The 13,823-nt window shown below is 48.1% G+C and overlaps 1 protein-coding gene across 1 annotated transcript in view; it reads left to right on the top strand.

Annotated features, from left to right (window-relative positions):
- Positions 1-13,823, top strand: part of LOC119164283 (uncharacterized) — a 252,433-nt gene that overhangs the window by 214,877 nt on the left and 23,733 nt on the right. Inside the window, exon 3 of the mRNA XM_037416431.2 lies at positions 10,932-11,330. Within this exon, the coding sequence (XP_037272328.2) occupies positions 10,932-11,330 (399 nt within the window). The remainder of the gene's footprint in view (positions 1-10,931; positions 11,331-13,823) is intronic.

Consider the following 13,823-nt stretch of genomic DNA (forward strand, 5'->3'; position numbering starts at 1 on the left):
GCTCCAGTCCATCCCACGGAGTCGCTGTAGCTGTAACCATGGTAACCACACGTCGTTGCTTCCCGTCCGAGGGTTTTTCTTTTAGTGCTATTTACGTGGGAAAACGGGCAGAGGAAACTTTTGTACTGTATTTACTATGTGCGTTCCAACGGCCGGCTTTGATTTCCACTTATGGGATAGGGTAGGGACCCTTCTTTTCCCATATACCACTTGGCTAAATATTATCGGTTAGGGAGGGGATACTTAACAAGTTTTGAATTTCGCATGTCTATATATGAAAGGGGGCTTAACCCCTACCCCTACTCCTTGCCCCCAACCCTGACAAAAGTTTATGCTACCGACTAGTAATGTGATCAGCAACAACGGCAAATTGATAGTGTTGATTCAAGGCGTACGTAGGGATGACCACTGATAAAACTATATGTGAAGCTTCGCAGCGTCTAGTACTGGAATTACGCGAGGCTTCAGATCTCGAAGTCACATGTGACCCACTACAGTTTTCAGAAGAATTGACTTGAAAGTGGCAGCGGACGCTAAATAAAACTTTCAGTACATCTAGTTAAGATTGGGTGGGATTAGATGTACGGCTACGCTAAGACGCATACGGTGGCGTTTCAGAGCAGCCGCAGCTCCGTCCGCTCGCCCTAAGCGCTCATTACTCTCACGGCTGCACTGGAACGCAAGCAGCGCCATCACCGTCATCATTTGGCATGATTATCATTATTTCGAGCACAGTCATTTAGGCTCATCATTCACATTTAGCGGCATCATCATCATCCTCATCATTTCGTTTTATTGATTTCTTTATCCACCCCCCATGTTTTGACGCTGATTGCGTGACTACTACTACTACTACTACTACTACTACTACTACTACTACTACTACGATGACGATGGTACAGGGTAGACCAGTATAATAATCATAAATTGAGTATGCATGACCCGCCCGACTCATGGCCGATCCCCCAGAGTGGGTAGGTGCCAATGATCCAAGGATCATCATCATCATCATCATCATCATCATCATCATCAGCTATCTTCGTCGTACAAAGTAACTCCAGCTCAAACTGTTTCTTAACCTGGCGCCCCAAGGGCGATCAGTCGCCTCCCCTTTGATCGTGAGCTTCGGCGACTGAGGTCTCGCACCGAAGGAAGGGAGGCATGTTCCTTCCCGATGATCGTGCGCCGATTGCGCGCTGTAATAAAAAAAAAGAAGTTACTCAAGTACAAAGGAAACGCGAAAGAGGAGAGCACCGCAGCAGTGGTTGTTGTGGGCTCTCCCCGACCGCACGCTTCAAAGCGTTGCGGTTGCGCCTCGGCTCGTCGGGAATGCGGAAGTGGACGCTACGCGCCTGTCGTTGACGGCGGCGATGACGCTGAAGTCCTCGCAGAACCGCGAACGTGTGGTCTTTCTCGCACTGCCTTCGAGTCTATTCTGACACCGCTATTCGAACGGCTTCCACTTAGCGCCCGTGTGACGTTGCCACGTGACGCGTACTCTCACGATCGTTTGGGAGATAGCTGAGGACAGTAAAGTTACCAGCAAACACGGGCAGCGTGGTTAGGGTAAAGAAGAGAGGTCACGTGACTATGCCAGAACATCCCTATAAAAAAAAGTAAGCAGCCTTGTCTGCGGCACTATGCGCATGTACTTTGGTGACCATCGATATCGGTGGAGACGGGAAACTAAACCAGAAACCCGGACAGTGATGGGATGCTAAAAAGATGCATCACGGGATTCTGGCAGAACCATGTGATCGGAAATGTCCTAGCTACACGTTGCATACAAGTGATAATTTCTAGCCACACTGCTCGTTGTGGAGTGAGTGGCCGAGGCCGACTGTGACACAGGCTTTACTGCCTACAACCTTGATCTAATAGTCCCGGCTTATGTCGAGAGAGTGAAAGATTATGGGAAGAACTTCCGTCAGAGGACAGTACACACCACGCGAGGTGCTAACATTCCCATTCAGCTATCCTGGCTCATCTGAAGAAGCTCCCGAAGTCAAGATTATACTCATTCTTGATTGGTTTTAAGTTCCGCCATTGCGGAACATTTCAATATTACGGAATTTCACAGTCTCCAGAGAAGCTCCCCGGGGTACATTAGAAGCACAGGAGTGCCACCACAATATCTGTGGCGTTTTAGACGACAGGTAAAAAGGTGCGATTTCCTCAGGAGTGACGGGCGTTCGTGGACCGCCCTTTCGTGCCCGCACCCACATCGTGTCGGGGTTTGCGTGTGTTGGAGAGAGGAGGGCGAGGATAGCTGATGTTTCTGCGCCGACTTTGCAAAATGCGAAGCCACGAACTCTTGTGCGTGACTCTCGATGCTACGGTGGCTCCCCCATTGCCGCTTCACGCATACGTCTGTGCAACCGTGCACTACACTCCTTGCAGTTTGCTCCAGAGGCTATACAGATGGAGCCGAATCTTGATGCGGGTGTCTACAGGCATATTCAAGGATTGGTGCAGGAGCCGCCATGATGGGCCTCCATATAACGCGCGAAGGGGAAAGAGAAAGTTAGGTGGGCAGAGGAAATCAAGAAGTTAGCCAGTATAACGCCACCGCTGTAGGCACATCGTCGGGTTGATTGGCAGAACATGGGAGACACCACTGCCCTGCTGTGGGCGTACTCAGGCTGATGATGGTAATGATGATATTGGGCCTTGCCGTTTTACACCTTTAAAAAACAGTGCTGCGCAAGACGCAGACGCAAGTAAACATTTGGGTTCGTTCATTTTACATTCCAGGACCTCGCCAATTCACGTTCCTATATACAAAAAAAAAATAAGAGAGAGCGTTCGTCTAACAGCCCGAATTCGTTACGGCTCTCAACTTTCTTGCGTAAAGTCGTATATAGAAGCTTCATTTGACAATTCGACATGCGGGGATTCGATAAACCGGGTATGCTATATCGGCCATTGTCAAATCGGCCACTGCCCCGCCGCGGTGTTTATAGTGGCTAAAGTACTCGGCTACTCACTCGCAGGTCGCGGGATCGAATCCTGGTGGCGGCTGCTGCATTTTTAATGGAGGCGGCAATGCTGTAGGCCCGCGTGCTTAAATTTGTGTGCACGTAAAGAACTCCGGAGCCTTTCCGGAGCCCGGAAAATTTCCGAAGCCCTCCACTTCGGCATTTTCCATAATCATATGGTGGTTTTGGGATGTTCAGCCCCACATATTATTCATTCAAGGTTACCATTTTTTTTCAGTTATTAAATTGGCTACCGTGGGCCTTCTACACCGTCTGTAAGTGGCTTTAATCGCTAATACGACTGGATTAGACTTCACCTAGAACAGCCCGCGCTTTTGCCCAAAAACGATGGCTACAGCGCGTCAGATATGAACTCTGTCCTTCGCTGCAAACTGCTTTGCGGTTAAATTTTAAAATCATCTCCAAACAAAAGCAGTTGCGTTATAAAAATGGCAATTGTTCTAACGTGACTCTGAGAATTAATACCTCATATATTCGTGAAAAAAGATGTTTAGCTGAGAAGTTCGAGAGTTCCCTGCGAAGTTACCAATGCCACAATCAAGAATAGCCAATGTTTGCCAAGTTCGAGCAGTACCCACCATTCTCGAATAAGCTATGTCATGACAGTGCCAGATAAATTTCACACAAGACATCACAACGCCTTGTCCTTTCAGTAGAACTACCGCTGGCAAACATCACTGGAAGTTAGGTGCTAGCACCAGTACCTACGAATACCTAAATGCAATAAGAAGGAACGAATGACACAAATGCAAAGCAGGCGGGGCAAAGAGATTCCGTCCCATCTAATCCTGTTTCATTTCTGAGTCTCTTGTTACTTCAACCAACTGTTGCATTGTCACCAGAGGTTCGCGATAAGAAAGGATGTCTGAGAGTTTAAATACGCGATCCCAGAATTTCTCATTTCTTTTAAAGTCTTTCAGCCCTTACAGGACAAGTTCAAAGCAGTTGTTATTGAGTGGACCTTCCTTTCTCAATGTCCCGTTGTATACAGCAACGCTTAATGTCGATCGCTTTCACTTCTTCAAGGCTTGTCACAGCGGCAAACATGAGGCACTCGCTGTCGACTCGAGTAGTCTGCCACAGCTGCCCTGACAAAACTTCACAACCAAACAGATATTTAATCGAGCCCCACTGTCAAGCCCTCGACAACTGTGCGTGTCAAGTGAGGTATCTGCCGCACACGCTTGCCTTCCAGGGTGCGCATCGACGTCCATGAACCGAAAACATAAGATATATACGACGTAGCTAAAATACGACGTAGATGGCGACCACCTGTCTTTACTGCAAAAGCACAAGGAAGTCCATACGGGTCTCTCAAAAGGAAAGCTTTTACTTGGAAGATTCACTCTGGTATACAGGTCGGATCCGGAACCAATGTCTTTCCAGCGTGGTCGCTCTGCCAGTTGAGCTAGACAAGATTGGCGAGGGTGTATTAGTCAACAAATTTAAGCACATGTACAAAGAATATTACAAATTATTTCTGTAACTTGTACCATTCGTAACCCTTCCGCCACATCGCGGGATTACCCAGAAATCACTCGTAACATAGCCCTGCCGCAGTGGTCTAGTGGCTAAGGTACTCGGCTGCTGAATCGCAGGTCGCGGGATCGAATCCCGGCTGCATTTTCGATGGAGGCGAAAATGCTGTAGGCCCATGTGCTCAGATTTGTGTGCACGTTGAAGAACCCCAGGTGGTCTAAATTTCCGGAGTCCTCCACTACGGCGTCTCTCATAATCATATGGTGGTTTTGGGACGTTAAACGCCACATATTTATTTATTCAAGTACATCACAGGTTCCCCTTTGGAACAACATTATGTGAGGGGGGGGGGGGGGGTCATATCATAATTTAAGCAGCACAGATCGTGAGTTAGTGAATGCAGGAACAGGTAGTTGCACAAAGTGAATACTACATACAAATCTTTTAATATACTTAACAAGTTGTAAGTAAAAAAGGGTGCGAGTGATATCATCATTATCACTCGCAACATACGAAATAGACTTGGAGCTTTATGAACGACAACTCCGGCGTTGTCCATCTCCATCTGTAACTGTAACAGAGTGGAGTGTGGCCTAGCCTACGTGTGCGAAACTCATTGATATAACAGGCCTTCGACACATGGCAGGTGATGCGTCATCGATATGTGATGTCGTTGAAGGCCGCAATGCCTCGCGTTGTCACGGGTGTCGTTTTGAGACACGCACTATTCTTGAAGGCACGTCGGGTAGAGGACTTCGAAAACTTTGCCCACAGCCCCTTGGCAACTTTGCCCACAGCCCCTTGGCAACTTTGCCCACAGCCCCTTGGCTTCCTGTGGTCGTCGACGTTTCACGCGCGAACTGGCGTCACTACAGCGCAGAGGCGCGCCTTAAAAACAAAGTGGTCTCTCAACGCCCCCCTTTTACAACCACACATGACGTCACAGATCAGGGCAAGAACGGGGACACCCCTCTCTCGTCTTCGCTCACTGCGCGAGTGACGTTTTGAGGGCGTCAGCCACGCAGTCACGCAAAGATGACTGAACCGTCTCCCCCCACTTGCATTTTTTTTTTCGTTTATCATCGCTTCCTCCCGAACTTCTCTCTCGCGTTTCTTTTTCTTGGACGCACGCGGCGCGCACAGTGTGAACGTCCTATAGCGGCGCGCGCAGCAACCCCCTTCCAAAGTCTCAGTCCTGTCTTGCTCGGCGTTCCGGTTCGTGCGTCTCTCCTTTGCGCGCGTTTATTTTTTTTTTTTCTTCTGCTTGTTCACGGTTTGCTGCCACGACGAGAAGGAACACCGACCTTGGTGAGAGTGGAGGCGCTAGGATGCAGAGGAGGTACGGCGCGCAGCGCCCTCTATTCCTCACCCTCAACCACTCTATAGCCACCACCTCCTCGGCACCGCAGCACTTGGTCGGGTTCACTGCATTCGCGATGTAAACACGGGCACTCCCCGGGCGGGGGCGATGCGCTCGGCCGTGCTTCCGGGCTTAGCCGCCAGGCGGCCACGATGAAATTCCTTCCACCCCCTAGCGCCGCCCCCTTAAACAACAGATTAAAAAGTAATGACATGAAAGGAACCATGCGGTCCGTTGGAGCATTTCGAAACGGACATGCCTCGCTTAGCGCAGCAGTTCGTTTTCCCTTGGTCGCTTATGAAAACGCTGCAGATGGCCGCAGGGATGTTGTACAACCGAACACGATTCCCTTAGTTTGTGCGTAATTGCGCGTAGCCGTTGTTTAACCGCCACGCCCCTAAACACAAGCCCCGTTGACTCGCGCAACAACACAAGAAAGAAACGTGGAGCTAACGAGAGGCGATTGGCAAGCACGCGGGTAGTATGGTGCCTTATTTTAGCCAGGAGCTCAGCCACCTGTAGCGGGTTCCCAACCGGAAGTCAACTACACGTGCCGTCCCAGAGTGAGCTTTGATTGATGAACTCATTAGCAGCAACTGTCCCTGTCGATTGCACTACGAAGGCCATTGCCGGTGATATCCAGTTTCACTCCCATGGAGTGCCACTTGTCTCATATTACGCCTGCGAGTTTCCTAATTTCAGTACACGGTCTTTGTCATCCTAAACTATGTTTCCCTTCTCGTAGCACCTGTTCATTGACATTAATGGTCTGCGCGTTACTGCCCTACGCGTTGCATGAACTGCCGAGCGTATCTTTTTTAGCTAACCTCAAATAGAATATTGGGTGCCTCTGTTTCCTTTCAGGCGACAGCTTTAGATGCCGCGTGAAACGCGAAAAGGGACAGTCTGTGACGTCGGTCTAAATGCAAGTTTTTCTCAAGCTCCCCATGAAATGACGTGTACATTTACGCCATCGCGAGGTCACAGATCACCAAAGTTCATGACATCACTTCGACGTCATTGTGGCACCACTGTGGTTCACGTAACGTGTTGTCACATGATGTCACCACTACATGACGTCATTGCTTGGTCATATGTGCGCCAATCAGAGGCAGTTCGAACCGACAGGGGCATAAAGCTTTGTATGGGGTGAGGGAGTGGTTCAGTACAGTCGCAGAGCTAAAGAAAAAAGAAGACAGCCTCTTCCTACGAGTCATCCAAGAAAGATTTTAAAAAATACCATTCCTTTAAATCCCCCTTGAAGTCGCCATTGGTGCACCTTAGGTGAACGTATAAGTGCCTAGCTTAAGGAGACATAGCTGAGTGCATTCCAAAGTGCCATATTTTGATTGGGAATAATGTTAACGAAAAATATCATCTTTTGTCACCAAGAAATTCGCATATAGCTCAGCAGTCGTTCCTGTTACTTTATCTTAGAAAATAAATCCCAAGTAAAGGAATATTTTGAGAATTGTAATTATTGAGTTTCCGAAGAAATTTTTTGTGGGTAGTTAGGTCATGGTTGGTAAGTAAAAAATTATCATTGTTTTCAGGCTCTTGACAGTAATAGCACTTGGGGTATGGTACCAAATCAGGCCTGTGTGAAGCTTTGGAAGAAATATTTTAAGGGGGTAGGAGTGAATTAATACTGTCGACTGAGAAAAAAATGTGGTGACTTTTACCTTCGAATCCTTCAAAGAGAATTTAAAAAGACAGTTGTTTTAAACCTCGATTGTCTTCCATCACTGAGTCATAAGTAAATGGATAAGAGAGTCATAAGAAATAGATAAGGGAAATTTCGGTCTGTCTTTCTGTTTGTTTTTCTGTCAAATCATCCAGCCACCCGGCGAAAGTTTACACCCTTGCTCGACGGCGGCTGCGTTCATCCTTCAGAACATTTTCTATCAAAACGCAAATAGTACGCATATTTGAAGTGCATAACCATTCCGTAAGTATTAGGTAACATGCTTCTTTACAGCACAGGTACGTAATTTTACTAACCCCGGTGTTATTACGTTGCGCTGACAATGCGACGCTATGAACAAAAAAAGCGGGTGTTTCTTACCCTTTGCTAAACCGACACCCTGCTGCTACTTACCAGTGGCTCTGCCTTCTACAAAATCTTTCATTTCTTGGCATCACTACCAGATGGCGTCCATATCTCATGCAGCGTCCGCACTAGAGATCCATCGAACTTTTAGGCAGGAAATTGCCAAGGAAAGGATCTGTGATAATACTCGGGGTAGTTCTCTACTGTTTGAGGCCAGGACGGGAGTGTTGCGAACCAAGACATATCGGGCCAAATACGAAGGGGTAGACACAGTATGCAGTGCGTGTGGAGGGGAAGAAGAAACTGCCGAACACTTCATAATGTTCTGTAAAGGGCTTCATCCTACAGTTCAGGATGATGGCGCAGAGTTTTTCAAAACACTGGGGTTTGGGGACAGGGAGGGCAAAATAGACTTTAAGCGGGTAGAGTTAACTAGAAGGAGGTTATCTGATTGGTGGCTAAAGTCAAGGCACGAGTGAAAATGAACCCTTCACTGCAAAGTACGAATCCTCAACTTCACTATTTAAAGGGGAAAAAAAAGATAAATCTAATGGTTAGTTCACTAAGTATTACGGCTAAGTGGCGTTAGCCGCCGCCCGGTCTAAAGGGTACAGCCACATCCATCCATCCAGCGTAGGGTGTCTCGATGCGCGCGCCCCCCTGTTCTGAGTGACGTAATTCTTTGAAAGGGTCGATGCCGCCTCGCCGCTCGCGTCCGCCATGTTTTGGCTTACGCTGCGCTTGTTTAAACGTGTACGCGGCGCCTGCCACCTTGTCGCCCGTCTGATTCGTCGCGAGTTCCGCGAGACGACTGCATGCTGTGTGCCGCACAGTGCACGAACAATTCTAGAAATTAATGAAACGTGTTTTCTTTCCCAGGCGATTCTAAAGGAAAACTTTTATTGATAGTGAGAATAAAGAGTTGAAAGTCGCAGCCAACGAATACCTCTCGTGTATGCAGCGTGAATATTGCGATCATTGTCGCTGCTTTCTATCACCTTTCCTTTGCTACTTCGAATACTGGGAGGGCGATTTTTGAAACTGCGTGTATATCACTAGTAACACAGTCACAGATTACACTATTACAAGGTATATGTCCGCGGTCTTGACTTCGTGTTTGTGCGCGTACTTGTTGCATCTTAACACAATCGAACGTTGAGGGAACTGGAAACTCCAAATGGTTTCACGATGTCGGAACCGTTCTCAAAAACTTGGTGTACTTTTCGAGGTGTTAGAATACATTCGCTGTCGCGGACATGTCCTGTTGTTTTATGCACGAAGGTGTGATTATGAAACTGTCGCGTCTGTAATTGACTGCAACGATTCACTCCGAGTTGCATTTTCTTGCGAGGCAAGAACTACAAATAGAAAATTTGGTGTTCGCTCTCACTTTGCTTGCGTTTTGACTGCACGTTTTGACTGCATGTATCAACCCGCACGTGTGTACATCCTCTCAGTAACATATATACACTGACTCAATAATGTGCACTAATATACACAGATGCCTCTCGCATTTCATGCGTAGAGATACATGCAAGGACGTTTATACATGTGTAGTATTTAGGACTCAATTGTAGTCAAAAGTGGCAACTTTTTTTTTCATTCGATCCCACCGTGCAAACGAGGAGAGAGCGACAGAAGAGCCAGCGCACTCAATGTACAAACTTTTCCCATTGTGTGTCGCGCACCCACGTGGGGTTCTGGGACTGCTTCAAAATGACCTACTGGGGAGATAAGACCATACGATCGCTTGCGTACAGCTCTACATAACCTAATTTGCATTGGGTTTGCATGTCAATTGTGCATGTGTACCTGTCAGCGAATAGTGGAGTCAGCAGGTATAAAATCACAACCTGCCTTAGCGAGCCCACAATTAGGAATGGGGCGGAAATATCGGGCTCAGATATTTGATATTTTATTTTATTACCACTTTATATCTAATCTAATCGTCCAATCTGCGGTGCTGTCCTCACATTTTAGGGGCGAGACTCCTCTTCCATCCTGCGTAGCCAGCACATCTACAAAGTGAAGGATGACCAGTGAGGAGAAGTGTTCGTCCATCTAATGCGTTCTCTAGTGGGATAGGAGTGGACGGACAGACAAACCGACGCACACATGAACGGACAGAAGCACGGATGGGCGGATGGACGTATGGACGCATGCATTGGCGGACGCACGGATGGACGCATGCAAAAACAAACGCATAGACGGACGGGCGAACGCATGGAAGCATGCACGGACGGATGGGCGGATAGATGCTTCGCCTCACTCATCATCATTCACTCCGTGGATATGCTGTGATTTTTTATGTTTCACTGATTCATTTCCTTCACTACACGTGTTGCACACCCATATTAAGAAAGGCGGGGACATTTATAATGTGCGTCTCAATACTTTGTGTCGAAATTCGACAAATCGAGCTGAAATAATGCCAGGCCTACCTAAAAGCATATATTCTGTGCCTTAATGGTAGGTGCATCATTGCACTGCTTTTCGCTTCGACAGTCCAAGGAATCATACATTTCCATTAATTTTCATTTCTGTTTTCTATAACGCAGTGTTCCTTCTCGAGAGCAAAAGGCCGCGAAGCCGTGCGCTTGCAGAGCGCGTTGAGGAGTGGGCCAAGTAATGGCGACCGCTGTAGCTGACGAACCACTAAGTCTCCACTCTAATCGGAGAGGAGGTGAACGACTGCATTGAAGCACTAGTGCTAAAGCAGCGCCTTCAGACAAAAGACCGTCGTATTTAGACTACCTTTACAAGGAAGCGCAAACTATGCGGCCATTTGATTCTTGACTTTCTCTTGCATTAACACCTAAAATATTGCGAAATTGGATGCCGTATATCACACTTCATTTTTCTTTACGCAGCCATAAAATGATGCCATCTCTTGTATGCATCAAGAGCAATGACAACATTGAGCATTTTGATTTACGTGTCGTCGCTTCACTTGTAGAAACATGCATTTCGACATTTTATTTTGAAACCTAAGAATTACTCGGAATTCTCTAAATATTTTTCTTCTTTCTTTCTCCACCCGCAGACATGGACTCCGAGTGCTTTCCGGCAGTCCCCGTGTCCACAGTCACCGGCCAGTCCGACTTGGCCACCGCGGGAGGTGTGGTTGTCAAGCAGGAGCCCATGAGTCCACCGCCTGCACCCCCTTCGAGTCCACCTCCTCCGAGTTCATCGTCACCTCACAAGTCGTCCTCACGCCTGCTGTCCTCGGCGTTGGCAGCGGCGCCCCTCATGTCCAACTCGTTGCATGCCTCGCTGGCGTGCGTCGCCTCGGCAGCGGCGACGGCCACGACGGCCACACATCTTCACCAGCACCAGCAGCAACAACAACAGCAACAGAGCCTGCTCAAGCAGCCCACCATCGTGTTGGCTACTGCACGGCACGAGCGCCACATGGTGTACCCAAAGGTCAAGCTGGAACCACGTGAGCACCTTTTCAGCTCTCACATTTCTGAGATCTTCACTTAAGAAGCACGGACTGCTAGGCGAGTTGGTAACTCATCAATTAACATGGTGGTGTGCAAACAACGATAGCGCAAAGCGAGGGTTGGTTCATCTAGGTCGGTAACAACCTAAGAAAGAAAAAAGTCTGCTCCTCCTCACAGCCATCCCGGTACCTCCCGCAGAGAATATGAATAAGCAATTTGTACAAACGTTTGAATGAACATCCCGTTCGTTGATGCAATGACGGGATGTCGGGATGTAGTCGGTCATTAAAATGCCTTGATGTCTGAAAACTCAACCCATTGTTTCCAAATAAAGGAAGATGAATAGATAGATAGATAGATAGATAGATAGATAGATAGATAGATAGATGGATAGATAGATGGATGGATGGATGGATGGATGGATGGATGGATGGATGGATGGATGGATGGATGGATGGATGGATGGATGGATGGATGGATGGATGGATGGATGGATGGATGGATGGATGGATGGATGGATGGATGGATGGATGGATGGATGGATGGATGGATGGATGGATGGATGGATGGATGGATGGATGGATGGATGGATGGATGGATGGATGGATGGATGGATGGATGGATGGATGGATGGATGGATGGATGGATGGATGGATGGATGGATGGATGGATGGATGGATGGATGGATGGATGGATGGATGGATGGATGGATGGATGGATGGATGGATGGATGGATGGATGGATGGATGGATGGATGGATGGATGGATGGATGGATGGATGGATGGATGGATGGATGGATGGATGGATGGATGGATGGATGGATGGATGGATGGATGGATGGATGGATGGATGGATGGATGGATGGATGGATGGATGGATGGATGGATGGATGGATGGATGGATGGATGGATGGATGGATGGATGGATGGATGGATGGATGGATGGATGGATGGATGGATGGATGGATGGATGGATGGATGGATGGATGGATGGATGGATGGATGGATGGATGGATGGATGGATGGATGGATGGATGGATGGATGGATGGATGGATGGATGGATGGATGGATGGATGGATGGATGGATGGATGGATGGATGGATGGATGGATGGATGGATGGATGGATGGATGGATGGATGGATGGATGGATGGATGGATGGATGGATGGATGGATGGATGGATGGATGGATGGATGGATGGATGGATGGATGGATGGATGGATGGATGGATGGATGGATGGATGGATGGATGGATGGATGGATGGATGGATGGATGGATGGATGGATGGATGGATGGATGGATGGATGGATGGATGGATGGATGGATGGATGGATGGATGGATGGATGGATGGATGGATGGATGGATGGATGGATGGATGGATGGATGGATGGATGGATGGATGGATGGATGGATGGATGGATGGATGGATGGATGGATGGATGGATGGATGGATGGATGGATGGATGGATGGATGGATGGATGGATGGATGGATGGATGGATGGATGGATGGATGGATGGATGGATGGATGGATGGATGGATGGATGGATGGATGGATGGATGGATGGATGGATGGATGGATGGATGGATGGATGGATGGATGGATGGATGGATGGATGGATGGATGGATGGATGGATGGATGGATGGATGGATGGATGGATGGATGGATGGATGGATGGATGGATGGATGGATGGATGGATGGATGGATGGATGGATGGATGGATGGATGGATGGATGGATGGATGGATGGATGGATGGATGGATGGATGGATGGATGGATGGATGGATGGATGGATGGATGGATGGATGGATGGATGGATGGATGGATGGATGGATGGATGGATGGATGGATGGATGGATGGATGGATGGATGGATGGATGGATGGATGGATGGATGGATGGATGGATGGATGGATGGATGGATGGATGGATGGATGGATGGATGGATGGATGGATGGATGGATGGATGGATGGATGGATGGATGGATGGATGGATGGATGGATGGATGGATGGATGGATGGATGGATGGATGGATGGATGGATGGATGGATGGATGGATGGATGGATGGATGGATGGATGGATGGATGGATGGATGGATGGATGGATGGATGGATGGATGGATGGATGGATGGATGGATGGATGGATGGATGGATGGATGGATGGATGGATGGATGGATGGATGGATGGATGGATGGATGGATGGATGGATGGATGGATGGATGGATGGATGGATGGATGGATGGATGGATGGATGGATGGATGGATGGATGGATGGATGGATGGATGGATGGATGGATGGATGGATGGATGGATGGATGGATGGATGGATGGATGGATGGATGGATGGATGGATGGATGGATGGATGGATGGATGGATGGATGGATGGATGGATGGATGGATGGATGGATGGATGGATGGATGGATGGATGGATGGATGGATGGATGGATGGATGGATGGATGGATGGATGGATGGATGGATG

This window comes from Rhipicephalus microplus, chromosome 8, assembly GCF_043290135.1.
Source record: "Rhipicephalus microplus isolate Deutch F79 chromosome 8, USDA_Rmic, whole genome shotgun sequence".
In the NCBI taxonomy this organism is placed as follows: domain Eukaryota; kingdom Metazoa; phylum Arthropoda; class Arachnida; order Ixodida; family Ixodidae; genus Rhipicephalus; species Rhipicephalus microplus.